The sequence below is a fragment of the Juglans regia genome, chromosome 3, assembly GCF_001411555.2.
Source record: "Juglans regia cultivar Chandler chromosome 3, Walnut 2.0, whole genome shotgun sequence".
NCBI lineage: Eukaryota > Viridiplantae > Streptophyta > Magnoliopsida > Fagales > Juglandaceae > Juglans > Juglans regia.
Window position 1 is genome coordinate 30,643,742 of NC_049903.1, and position 13,734 is coordinate 30,657,475.

The window sequence follows — 13,734 nt, forward strand, 5'->3', positions numbered from 1 at the left end:
TTAGAATGTGTCCTCTACATACCACTTCATCTTCTTCACGCTTCTTGTGTTCTGCCTTGATTTGATCATTATCGTCAGGTTTGGGTTCTGGAAGTACTGGCAAGTTCGAGTCCAAAACATACGCAATCTTCAATGTAGTAAGAATGAACATCAACTTGTCTTTCCAGCGATTAAAATTTGTTCCATCGAACCTATCTAGTTTGACAAAGTCTTGATTCATCATCTTGAAAGTCGTCATATCAGATTCTGATCTCATTGCGATTATCACCTTAAAATTGTTAAAGAATATTTGTGCGGATACAGTAATCTGAAAAATAAATGCGACTTTGAGGCGTGTTGATCACTATCTTTAAGGTGATAATTGCCCCCACTCGAAAGAGTTTGCTACCGGGTTACAAGCAATTCACCTCCAGGATACAACAAAGTCACCAACTGCAGATAGCAATTCTGAAGTTTTTCCTTCAGAGTTTCTCTACAAAATTGTGCAAGTGACTGAAAATATGAGAGAATGGAATGAATGAAATTCGTGGGTCTCATCCCCTATTTATAGAGAATGAAGTGACACCATGTGAAAGATCACAACTCTTAACTTGTGACTTTTCTACTGGCAGTTACTGGTTTAAAGGTTATGATGTTTCACTTAAAGACCAAAGGGTATGACTTAGCCTAGTGGTTAACAGGCGCCTCACTTGGGAAAGGGAGGGCACTGGTTCGAGTCTCCAGAAGTGCCTTTTCAATTAAATTGATTTTTGAGAAACATTGCACCATATCAAAGTGCCTATTCAGCCCATGTGCAAACACCCAAGTGTTATGACTCTTTGGCCCACGTGCAAGGCTTGGTTGGCCGCATTGTGTCTGTCCAAGTCCAACACTTCACAAAATTATTAAATCAAATTGCACTTGTAGAGTTTCGAACTCCTACCCTTTCATTTGAAACAACATACCATTACCATTGAACCAATGCATCTCTTTGAGATAATGGTTCACGTAAATACATAATAACTCATACTCAATAAATTCACATATTTAATATCACAATCTATATTAAATATAACAACCCACAGAGAAAATAATATATATATATATATATTATGAGGTGTGTTCTCTAATAAAAGTTGGGGAAACTTTAGGAAATGCAATGCCATTATTCTAAAGTTTCCTATTATTATTTATTTTAGAAATCAATGCGCCATAACCTAAACCCTTTTTTTTTATAGGGCCATAACCTAAAGTTCTATGTCTAGGTGAAATCAACAACTTCCTTAATTATTAGATCACCCCACCTTCGAGTCTTCGACGGTGCTAGCTGCTAAATAATAATAAAAGAAAATTAATGACCATAATTTTAGGCAAAGGGGGCGGGGAGAGAGAAGGAAATAGTGGAAAGGTCGTTGAGGGTATTAACGGCAGTTCACCGGCGCCCATTTATGACACATCATATCGCTTTCGTTTACAACCTACAACTCTCCAAACTCCTTATAATTCTCTCATGCATATGGTGCCCCAGCCCGCTCCCTTTCTACCTCTACCCATGCCCTGCTCCTCCACCGTCCTTTTCCTTAGCCGACCAAACACAAAAGAAAAATCTCTCTCTCTCTCTCTGGATCAGCCTGTGATCTCTTCTCCATGTACACATGATTGATTATATATAGAAGTGCTAACCAGTGTAGACACAAGGATAGAACGTTTGAGGTTCTTGTTGGCAGTGTTTGGGGTTTTGTTTTGTTTATTTGGAGTGAGTAGTGATTTCAAGGAAATGGGCATCTTCTCATTGATGACAGGGAGGGCAGGGCCAAGTGGGTTTGGATCAGCTTCGACTGCTGAGCAGGTTACCCAAGGCATTGACGCCGCTAACCTCACTGCTATTGTCACCGGTCAGCTGTACATTTTCTTCTTTCTTTCATTCATTTTATGACTGTTTGTTATTTGTTATGGTATATCTTTGAAAAGCTAGGGTTCCTTTAAACCCAAATCAAAGATCAAAAAGCTTCATTTTCTGGCTGGTTTGGATAGTGAGATGAGATGAGATATTTTTAGATAAAAGTTAAAAGTTATATAAAATATTATTTTTCTAATATTATTATTATTTTAAAATTTGAAAAATTTGAAATGAGATTTAAAAATTTGAATTATTTATTATATTTTGTGTGAAAATTTAAAAAAATTGTAATGATGAGATGAAACACTCTTTGAATCCAAACGAGCCGGCCGTTCACGTCTTTTAATCATAATCACACATGCTTGCGCGTGTATATATATATATATATATATATATATATATATATATAGCATTAGGATTATGACATACACTAATCACTCAAGAGAAATGTTTTAACTACAAAAAAAGAAAAAAAAATCTCACAAAAATAATATATGATATTGATTGATGGCAAGTAACCTGCCCAATAAACCAATACAGAAAATTGGAAAAAACAATTGGATGCATATTGTTCCTTCGATAAACATCTTAGTACAACAACTTCCATGGTTCGATATTAATAACCCTATCAATTAAAGAGCTGAATCATCATGATACATAGGTCCATTTCTTTAATTGTATTTCCTTTTTATTTTTCTTTCTTTTTTGCGACGCCAAGTAGTATTTATTCCTTGTTGGTCAGGAAAATCTAATTATGGATATAATTAATCTATGATGGAAACTGGAAAGGCTAAGGCCTCTTCTCATCCCCATACAATTATATAAGTCCAATAATATTCTGATATTAATGGGAGAATGATATATATCGTTCAACCTGCCCCATGATGACAAGTATTAGTACTAGTACTACTACCCAAAGACAGAGATAGGGATAGGAAAACCAGCCAACTACTTGTTATTATTATTCACATGATATGCATATATATATATATACACACACACACACACACACACACATCAATGGCATCAAATTGATAGATTTTACAGGCATGATAATGTTTCTGCAATTTATAACATCATTCATGTGAGTTCTAATTGGCATGATTTTGTTTAATGAGCCCTAAATTTTAACATGATGCTGTGTGACACAATTTCCATGGCCCTTTTGGGATAGAAACTCAAATGAGCTGTCCTAATTATGGAATACTATTTATCATTCTTTTAATTATTATCCGTCATTTTCGATCCGATCGATGTGACATATACGTTTAAGCATGCATTTGATACTATATTATCAAGATCTTTTAGATCAATTGGCAACACCTTAGTTTTCTGAGTGAATCCTCATTCCCTCATGTATCAAAAAATATACTATATATATTAAAATTGACGTAGTTTAAATGATGAAAATTTGTATTTTTCTTACACCTATATTAATTATATATACTGATAATAGGCTTTGAATATATATATATATATATATGTTTGTTTGATGGATCGACGTTTTGGCCAGTACAATTGTATTGGATATTATATTCAAATGAAAGAACTCGCAATTGATACAGGAGGGGCAAGTGGAATTGGGTTGGAGACAGCACGGGTCTTGGCTCTTCGGAAAGCTCATGTTATCATTGCTGCGAGGAACATGGAAGCTGCTAATGCAGCAAAACAACAAATCTTTAAAGACATCGAAACTGCTCGTGTGGATGTTCTTAAGCTCGACCTATGCTCAATGAATTCCATTAAAGCATTTGTTGCCCACTTCAATGCTCTTGACGTTCCCCTTAACATCTTGATGTGATCTCTCTCTCTCTCTCTCTCTCTCTCTCTCTTCCCAGTTTGCTTTTGATCTAAACTAACAAATGAAAAATTTCCACATTTCAGAAACAATGCCGGTGTCATGTTCTGCCCCTTCCAGCTTTCAGAAGATGGAATAGAGATGCAATTTGCAACAAATTATCTTGGTTTGCAGCATGAAAAACTATTGAGAAATGCTTAATTAGTTTTGTTTTTTTAAAAAAATATTTTGAAATCTCATGTAGTTTGATCTGATATGTCAATTTGTAAAAAAAATTTATTATAAAATATATCTAATTAACGTACATATCATTTCAATTCACATCAGTTTAATCTTTTTTATTTGTAATTAATTCTTACTTAGTGTTTTTCAAAATTATTTATCTCCATAGATAAGGATTGGTGAAGAATCTCAGCAGTAGTAGTGCCATTGATTGGTCATGATCTTACTTAATTTCACTAATTGTCAGGGCATTTTCATTTGACAAATCTTCTGCTGGAGAAAATGAAGAACACAGCAAGAACAACAGGGATCGAGGGCAGGATTGTCAACTTGTCATCAATTGCACACCACCACACTTACGAACATGGGATTCGATTTGACAACATCAATGATAGCGTTGGGTACGTATTAGAAATTTTTAAATTTTGTTCATTTTATAATATGATTTTGACCTACCTACCCGTTTCATCATTTTTCTAATTAAAAAATTTATATACAGTTACTTTTATATATTTTTTGTGCATTCCACTAATATTATTGTTCTATTTTTTAAAATAAAAAATAACTATTTTTACCAATTACATTGATAGAGTGTGCAAAAAATACATAAAAGTGACTGTACATAGCAAAACACTTTTTGAATTTGACATTTCAGTTGTAATATACGTGCCCTCTCTTGTTTTTAAAGCACGAAATAACTAAATTTCTCTCAGCAAAAAACAAATGACAATATATAGCACAATATATACATAAAAAAAAATCAAAATCAAAAGATAAAAACAAAATGAGTATGTTATATGTTCGTAATATTTTTTGTTCACTAAATAATTAAGGACAAGTTAAAAGGAATTTGTGAAAATAATAAAGAACGAGGGAATGAGAGAAACAAAGAAAAAAGAATATTTTTTTATTGCCACCGGGTGTCAAGAAACAACGTTCCGACTAATCTCGGGATACACAGGCTCTCGACAAAAAATTTCTCACAAGTACTGCACCACGAGTAATAACTCGATGGCCTAGAGATCATTGTTTTCACCTAGTGGAATTCGAACCTTACACCTTGCACCTTGCTGGGAGCCACCAAGACTAAGACGTTTACCACTTGAGCTAACTCCTAGGGATTATATATAGATGTAGTTAATAGGGTTTGCTCAAATATAAATTAGCTTTTTAATGTTTTGTATAATCTAATGGGGTTCATTTTTTATATTTCATTAGCTATTTTGCATATACATCTAAAATACAGGGTGGGAATGCTTGCTAGATCTTAATTATGAATGTGAGTACCATTAATCAAAATTTACTTCAGATTCGAAAGAAACATTGATCATGATCACTTAAATCATGTCAACAAAAATATATGGTGAATTATCTTATGAGAGGCTCCTCATATTTGTTTCAGTTATTCTGACAAAAAGGCGTATGGGCAATCCAAATTAGCAAACATATTGCATGCCAATGAGCTGTCTCGTCAGCTTAAGGTAATTAATCATATATATATAGTCATGTATATATATAATATATAAATATATATCTTCAGGCCAAACCGACCCCTATAGCTGTCTAAGTTCTAAAATCTAACTACAGAAAAATGTCAAAATGTTACACATAATTGATAGAAATTTGCTAATTCATTGAACGCATGCATGCATATTTATGTCGTCAAATGGAGTATTATTGCAGGAAGAAGGTATAAACATTACAGCAAATTCAGTCCACCCAGGACTGATAATGACTCCCCTAATGAGGCATTCTCCTGTTATGATGAGTACGCTCCATTCCCAAAACATCCCCTAATGGATATTTATATATATATATATTTATATATATTAGTTTTTTGTTTTTGCATAATTAATTTGGTCATGTGTGTGCCTATATACGTGCAGGATTGCTGCAGTTGTTCACCTATTTACTATGGAAGAACATACCCCAGGTGGATTAATACAGTTAATTTGAGAAATGTTATTATATATATCTATATATACGGAAATCTTACGAAAGCAAACATATAACAACGGTTGCATCTATAAATTGTGCTTTACAAACTGAAATATCACATGAAAATATGTCAGTTCGTAAATTTATTTTTATTAAAATCTACATGTAGACTATACATTTTTTAATTAAAATAATTAAATTTACTTCTTGCCATCAACTAACTAATTATTACAGGGTGCAGCCACGACTTGTTACGTCGCACTCCACCCAAATCTGAAAGGTGTGACTGGAAAGTACTATCTGGACTGCAATGAGATGGAATCAAGTGCCTTAGCCAAGGATGCTGTGTTGGCTCGAAAACTCTGGGACTTCAGCAACAAATTGGTTAATTCGGCTTCAAACCCTTGAAAACAGCAAGCTACGTACAGCATGCATGTTTGATAAATGAGTATTGTTATATATATCCACAGAGAAATTATATAAAAATAATTTCACAAACTGATGTGATTTCATTTGATCCGTTAGATCTATTTTATAATAAAAATAATTTTATAATCTAACGAACCAGATCAAATCACGTCAGTTTGTAAAATTACTTTTGTGTAATCCACAATAATATTTCCCTTGATAAATTATACCAGTGCTTTGGTTGATCTGTTATACTATCTTATAGAAAAGTAGATGTAATTGCAGTTGCAGTCAGTTCTTGTACTGGCAAGGATCGAATGTTATATTCAAGCAATCGATTGATTGATTGTTGATGATTTGTTATCTAATGTGTAGAATTCCCACTTTCCTTTTCAAGTGTTTTATGCAAAACAACCAACCCTTTGCAAGTTTATTCTTGATACACTAAACTAGGGTAGTGATGCATGCAGCATGCAGACCAGATTCGACGCTTCGACCATGTAGTAGAATAGACAAAATACAGATGTGCTTCCCGAAAACGAATTAAAGATCCATTTCATAAATCTTAAAATCTCACTCTAAGATAACAAGGGATAGCTAGGAAAAAAGGATAGCTAGAGATCTGATCTTAGAACTCAACGGACCTTGAATGAGAGAGATTGACGCATTAAGTGGTCTCCATAACATTTATGAAAAACTCTGAATGCAGTCATGTTAGTGCAATCGCTGCGCACTGGTCCAACGTGGCCTGTCAGTTAAATGAAACGTTTCCTTTAGAGAAAGAGAGAGATGTTTGGCACGTACTAAGTGTAGATCAGAAATCTGCAAAAGAAAAAAGTTTGTGAATAGAACTGTTAAGTTATAATGATTCAAACTCAGTTCATTCCAGTCTCTCAATTCATCAAAAGAAATCCATGGAACAACACGAATGTAACAACATGCAATAGAAAAAAACCACTAAATACAGGCCGTATCAAATATAATATAAAAGTATCACATCACAAATCTACAGTGAATTCACAGACAAAAAAAGAATCTGACACCATTAACGCATGCAAGGACCAAATGTAGCGAATAAGATCTCTCTCTAAGAAGGTCACCTGGCCAAGAACACGAGCTAAGTGTAATAAATGGGATTTCAGCTTCAGATTTTGTTTGATATCCTGGAATTCGAGTTGGCACCAAGATCTACAACTATAATCGCTTCAGAGCTGAGAATAATTTGTAAGGGATTCGGAAGATGAAACACTACTTTTTTTAGAGTTATCCCTTGTTACCGAGAGAGGAGAATCGAGATCTATAATTGCGAAGCTTGCTTGATCTTCTCCTTTTTTTTATTTACTGAAGCTTACGGCATCGCGCCACATCAGATTAATGCACCTTACCTAGCCTCGCAAACTCAACTGTACATAACAGGACTCAACATTTATTAAGCATTTAATAATGGCTGAGAATTCACTACAAGGAAAACCTCCTTTTGCAGCGTTTAAATTCGCTGCAAATAACCCCATAAATTGTTCCAGAAAATTATTTGCAGCAAATTATGTTGTGCCGAAACTTCATCGCAATTGTTGACTCATTTAAAGTATTAGCCAGAAAAACCAAAATATTGTCGCAAATAAATTTTAATTGCAACGATTTTTTTCGCCGCAATTATTCTAAAAAGACGCCGCAAATATCTTTGGGACTTCAGCTTAATAGCACTGCGAAAGAGTTTTTGCAGTGTTTTATTTCGTAGCTAATATGCCAAAATCGCCGTAAATAGCTACTTATTATTTGCAGCGTTCTAAAAATTCACTGCAATATCCATTTTACCCATCGATCCAAAATCGCCGCAGCTTTAATTTGCGGCCATTTCATTCGTCGCAATAGAGTTTTGCCAGCGTTTTCAAGCCTGTGGAGAATTGGTCGGTGAGCATTTATTTTATTTGCGGCAAAACATACTCCGACACAATATCCAGTAGTTGCGGCAAAACATTTTTCAATTATTTTGCTTTTCACGTCAAAATTCGATTGCCACAGAAGAAAAAAAAAAAAAATCTTGTATGGTGCCGCTTATTCTCGGCAAACTGGAAATCACCGCAATTGGTATTTTCAACCCCGTGCCAATCCAGTATACAAAATACATAATTTTTCCGTGGATACCTAATTTGATCATCCAACTCATTCCAAATATTACCAAATAGTACTTTCCAATACTTGTAATTAACCATAAAAGCATAAATATATATATATATATATATATACACAAATTCAAGTTTCCATCCATGCCAATACATCAGTACATCAACCCTATACATTGGCATATGGTGCATTAATGGAAGGCAATTAAGTACTATATGTATGGGAGCAGCTAATGTCTTTTACAAGCTCTAAAGTATAGATCAAACATCCACAGTACAAATGTACCGGTTAAAACAAATATGAAAACAAATGATGGGTGGCGTTCATTCTCAACTTCGCACATTGATAGTTGATTTGCGATGACCTAGTAATTGAGCGGCAAAGATCCACCTTCAATGAATAGGGTTATCAAGTATATTATTTCCCAGCGTTCTACATTCGCTGCACAAAAGAAATATCCAAGGTAAAAATATCCAAAGTGACAATTCATTATCAAATAAAGGGGCTGATGAACAATACTTGAAATTTTATGTATCCATTTTATTTAAAACTTTTTTTTCATTTAAATTTGATTATGATTCAACAGCTTAATTACCAAAGAACATGACATGATATCCCCCAGACCTAACCATGTAAGACTAGAAATCTGAACGTAGCAACATACATTTGCGGCTACATTAGAACAAAGTAGCTAGCTAGCAAAGAACAGGACAAACAGGTCAAAATGAAGACCTTGGTTAGGAAATTTTCATTTAAAATGATCTTCTATATTATATATATTAAGTCGAAATCACTCATTCAGCTTAGTTAACACCATTTTTCAAATCTTAAAGGTAATTTATCTAAACTGATATCAGTAGGGTATATATTTACTATATATATTGTTAATCTAATTAACAAAGGTATTAAAATAGAAGTATATCTAGGTATTCATGTCTTTACTTTAAACTTAGTTAACCCCTAGTAAACTAAGTTGCAACATAAAAAATGTAACATACCAGTTACTTAACAAGCTTATATTGAAAAAAGTAACTAGCTTATATTGAAAATTACTTGGCCTGGGTTCTTGAATTTGATACCTGCTGCTACATCAACTTAAAAACTATGCCACTGCATGTAAAAGCCTGCCACATCATTGACTCCTACATCAATTAATTATTAGCATAAACAATGCATATTTTATAACTAAAAACTCGCCGCTAGGATAGTTATAAATGTTGGGTAGAACTTTGGATAGGTTATTGAAATTGAAGTAGTTTTTGTTGAAAAACTCGCCGCTAATGTTGAAAATTACTGGAGTAACTTTAAAGCACTTTAATTAAGCGTATGTTTACTGTTTGACATAACTCTACAACTACCTATAGCGATCAAAAATAAGCGCACCAAACGCATCATTACTATAAAAATCTGACAGATCAATTTATATTAAATCTATTTGTATTTTGTAATTGTTTATATGTATTCTAATTTTACAGTGAGTTAAGGTTTATTAAAAAATTTAAAAAATATATATTCGAAACAAAATAACATCTGAAAATATAAAAAGATAAAGACTAAGGGCTTGTTTGGAGTTACACTAGGAGTCTTAAAAATTACTTAAATAGTCTTAAAAGCTCTTTAATGATAAAATTAAGTTGTTTGAATGTTATTTATTAAAGTATTTTTACTCTCAAATAAGCTAAAAATTATATTTAAGGAAAATAATTAAGCATTATTTTGATGTTTTTACTCAAATGTATTTTTTCGGATAATCCGGAATGTAGTTCCAATTTTAAAAAGATTGTTAATAGGCAAAAATGTTCATACAACTTTAAGATAATTACAACTTTCAAACTTTTAAAAATATGATCATAATTTTTAAAAAATTAAATGATCATCGTTTTTACTTTTGAAATTATTTTTTAAATTTATTTCCAAACAAATATAATATTTTGAAAGTACTTCATATAGTTATCAAACAGTAAATAACGTTTTAATAATAGAACTTATTATTTAAATTACAAGTTATAAGTCCTAAAACTATAAGTTATATTTCTCACCCCAATTCCAAATTGAAAAATACTATATCGCATGACACTTATAAAACACGAAAGGCATGACACTTATAAAACACATATGAAATGTCTAATTTATCTTTCTTTAAAACAGAACCTCATGTGTTTTCAAACAATTCTCATTTCTCACCCACAAACATCAGCCGCATTTCTCAGGCCCTGCTCGACCATCAGACCCATATCTGCATCAGACCCTTCAGGTACTTCAATATTTCCTTTCTTTTACCCCCTTATGCATTTTTGTGTGTGTATAACGACTATTTGGAAAAGATCCTGAATTCTGAATTTTATGTTTGTGTTTTTTCCGACTATTTGGGAGGAAATGAGCTATTAAAAGTTTGAAACTTTTTTTACTTGACAGAAAATGTTTAAATATTTCATAATGATTTAGGTTTTGTGGAAGTGGGAGTTGCAACAGGAGTTTGAATATATCTTTTTAAGTTTGGCTCACTAGTTCAAATTTTATGTACTAGCTAGTTTCCGTTTGATGGCAGGGAAGTGTTGTGGGATATTAAGGAAATTGAGTTTTATCTTACAAGATGTCTACTATATAGAAAGAAGATTATTTTGGCTAAACCTTGGACCTGTCTGATACCTATTATCTAGGAATATTTTTATTTTGTGGGGTCCAAAAAGACACATTTTTTGGTCTTTGGAGTGAATTGAAGATGCATTTTTTTGCATGTCCTCTCTTAAAGTGTCTTATTTTAAAGATGTCCTAGAAAAATGCAAAGAGAAATCACAGAATTTTCTCTTTACTTAAATTTTTGTTTCTCTGTATTAAAGTTCTTGATGAATTTTTAGCACTTAAGTTAAAATCTCTCAAGGTTCTTATTTACTTTTATCTTCTCATGTTTCTTAGCATGGCTTGAGCTATTTCTTATGAAAAAGAAGAGAAAGCAGGACTTGAACCATCTATTTTATTGGTAGGAGTAATTCAGGGTCTTTTATGTGTGTTATGAAAAGGGACTTGTAAAAATATGAAATGTGCTTGTGTACTGGGATGTATCGGGTTGGGCAAACAAGAAAATAATTACTATTCAAACAAGCTGGTTCCTTTTAGATTTTTTTTTTTTTTTTGGGGGGCAGGGGGGGTCTACATATTTGGCCACAAATATCAACACTCTGTCGTGATGAGCCATTAACATGTAAGAAGAAATCGTATGATATGGTTTTGATCTCGATGAAATGTGTTTGTTACGCTTGGCTTTGAGCTTCCAGTGTTCAAATAGTTTTTTTCTTTACATATTTGAGTACTTCACTTGGCTTCTTCTCGTTTTATTCTCTGTCTTTGAGTAGCTCCTTTAAAACTCCAAAGTGAATTTTGTATCTAGCTGGGATTGTCATGGGCTACCTATTGAGTTGGAAGACAAGTCTTGAAAAGAAAGAGAGCTTCATAAAATGGATGATAAAGTCTTGAAGAGGGAAGTAGAAAAAGCTAATTAATGTATTGTATTAGGCATATTTTGTACTAATCAGTTTCAGACTGAGGACTCATGATCATTCTCATCACTGTAAAAAGTGATAATTAATGTATTGTATTAGGTGTATTTTGTACTAATCAGTTTCAGACTGAGGACTCATCAATTTTAGACAATCATTGTACTTTTGCATTTCTTTGTTGTAGAAGGTGATTATATTTTCATGACTCTATTACTCGTTCAACTTCTTTTCATTTTTTGTGGTATTTTTTCCTTTCTTTTATGAAGCCTCTGAAGCCACGTAGCTTTTAGCATGCATACATGTAGTATTTATTTCCTAAAGTTTCTGGTTATATTAAACTCCAAGACAAACACTAATAAACCAACGTTCATAAGTTGCTCTAGCCGTGCAAGCAAAAAAAAAAAAAACCATGCTTATGTTACAGCAGACTTTCAAAAACTATTTCATCACAACCCATCATACTTAAATAATTGTTCAATACAAATTCCAGTTCTAAAAATACATCAAATAACAACTTTTTATTGTTCAATACAAATTCCAGTGGGACAACCAAAAACCATCCAAGTGATGGAAAAAATATAGGCCGATCTCCGCTAGACACTAGTGGGTGTTGAATCAGTCTCTACAAGCTTGCCCTTGCTATTGAGAAGAAAACCTCATCCATGTCTTGATAGCATGTTGCCTACATACAATTTCAAAAACTTGATGTCATACTCATCGGCAAGAGCTTGACCCTTAGAGTTAGGTACAATCTAAGAAAACAAAGAAAATTTATTTCGAGTCAACAATGTAGGACAATCCATGCAATTTTGTGCTCAGATTATGAAATCAAAACCAGCACAACTTGTGAAAAAGAAGCATTTTCTGCTATTAGTAATAAGTCATATCAAATATAATGACATCCTCAAAATATAGGTATGATGTTTTACTACGTGCATCAGCCCAAAATACATTTCTTAATCTAGATTCCTCCTCATCCAAGTCCATAGTGGAGTAAAAGTCATGATTCATATCACGCAACCTCAAAATATTCTAGGAGTGCCACGCCACCTCCTTTTCCAAGGCAAATGTATCTTGACTTATTAATGAAATTTCTGCAATCTTTTTCCGTTATCTATAGGTTGTCAAAGCCTCTCGCTTCAATAACAAATGAATAATAGTTCTTATTCATCCTTATCTCATGAGCTCTGTCATTCAATTCTAGCTTCCATTTAACAAGTGAGTCTATGTTCCGATAGCATCTAAAATATCTAGACACCTGGGTTCAATACATGATTGTGGGTAAGTTCTACACTAGTCAGACACCACTCACCATTATCGAGCCAAGCGTTGATTTTCGCCTTACATTTTGTCTTTGTTGTTGGACGTGGCTTCGATACATTACTATTACTACTTGTATGCTTTCCACCCCTTGAACAACCAAGTTTAATATACTTCACCATCCCATTTTACTCTCGTTTAGTTCTTTGTGTCCTCACTCCAAATCCCTCTTGTTTTGCATATCGCTTGTAATATGCACTTAGTGAGGCTTCATCCTTGAAAGTCATCCCAGACTTGGGTTCATCAACAGGCACCGATTCATGATTTATCACACTACCATCCTCGTCAATACCCCCCTTAGCCTTCATGTCACAATCTTCTTCTGTCATTACATAACAACCATATATAGTTAAACAACCAAACATTCAATCCACAATTTTTAAAATCTAAATTCTTATATTTAACTCACAAATTTAAATAGTGCAATCCACTTGCTCAATATCATGCTCGTTTGAGTGCAAACTTGTACCTTCTTTATTTGCAGGGAGCTTCACAATTACACTTTCATTAATTGTTTTTGAAGTCTCATCATGCCCACTTTTAGCAAT

The 13,734-nt window shown here is 33.2% G+C and overlaps 1 protein-coding gene and 1 non-coding gene across 4 annotated transcripts; both read left to right on the top strand.

Moving 5' to 3' along the window:
• The first annotated feature begins 1,454 nt into the window (after positions 1 to 1,454).
• Positions 1,455 to 6,613, top strand: LOC108998989 (short-chain dehydrogenase TIC 32 B, chloroplastic-like). 3 transcript variants are annotated; one of them, XM_018975767.2, is made up of 8 exons: positions 1,455 to 1,874; positions 3,445 to 3,676; positions 3,764 to 3,843; positions 4,147 to 4,300; positions 5,302 to 5,380; positions 5,583 to 5,667; positions 5,786 to 5,832; positions 6,072 to 6,613. In XM_018975767.2, the coding sequence occupies exons 1-8, from the start codon at positions 1,757 to 1,759 to the stop codon at positions 6,243 to 6,245; spliced, it is 969 nt and encodes a 322-aa protein (XP_018831312.1). In that variant the 5' UTR covers positions 1,455 to 1,756; the 3' UTR covers positions 6,246 to 6,613. The 3 variants fall into 3 exon arrangements, with proteins under 3 accessions (XP_018831312.1, XP_035543934.1, XP_035543933.1); XM_035688040.1 differs by having other exon boundaries at positions 1,787 to 1,881; positions 6,072 to 6,340; XM_035688041.1 differs by lacking the exon at positions 5,583 to 5,667 and having other exon boundaries at positions 1,477 to 1,874; positions 6,072 to 6,203.
• A 4,934-nt stretch (positions 6,614 to 11,547) lies between these two features.
• Positions 11,548 to 11,641, top strand: LOC118348109. Its single transcript, XR_004801254.1, has one exon. It is a non-coding gene; the product is annotated as a small nucleolar RNA R24 (small nucleolar RNA).
• The last annotated feature ends 2,093 nt before the right edge of the window (positions 11,642 to 13,734 follow it).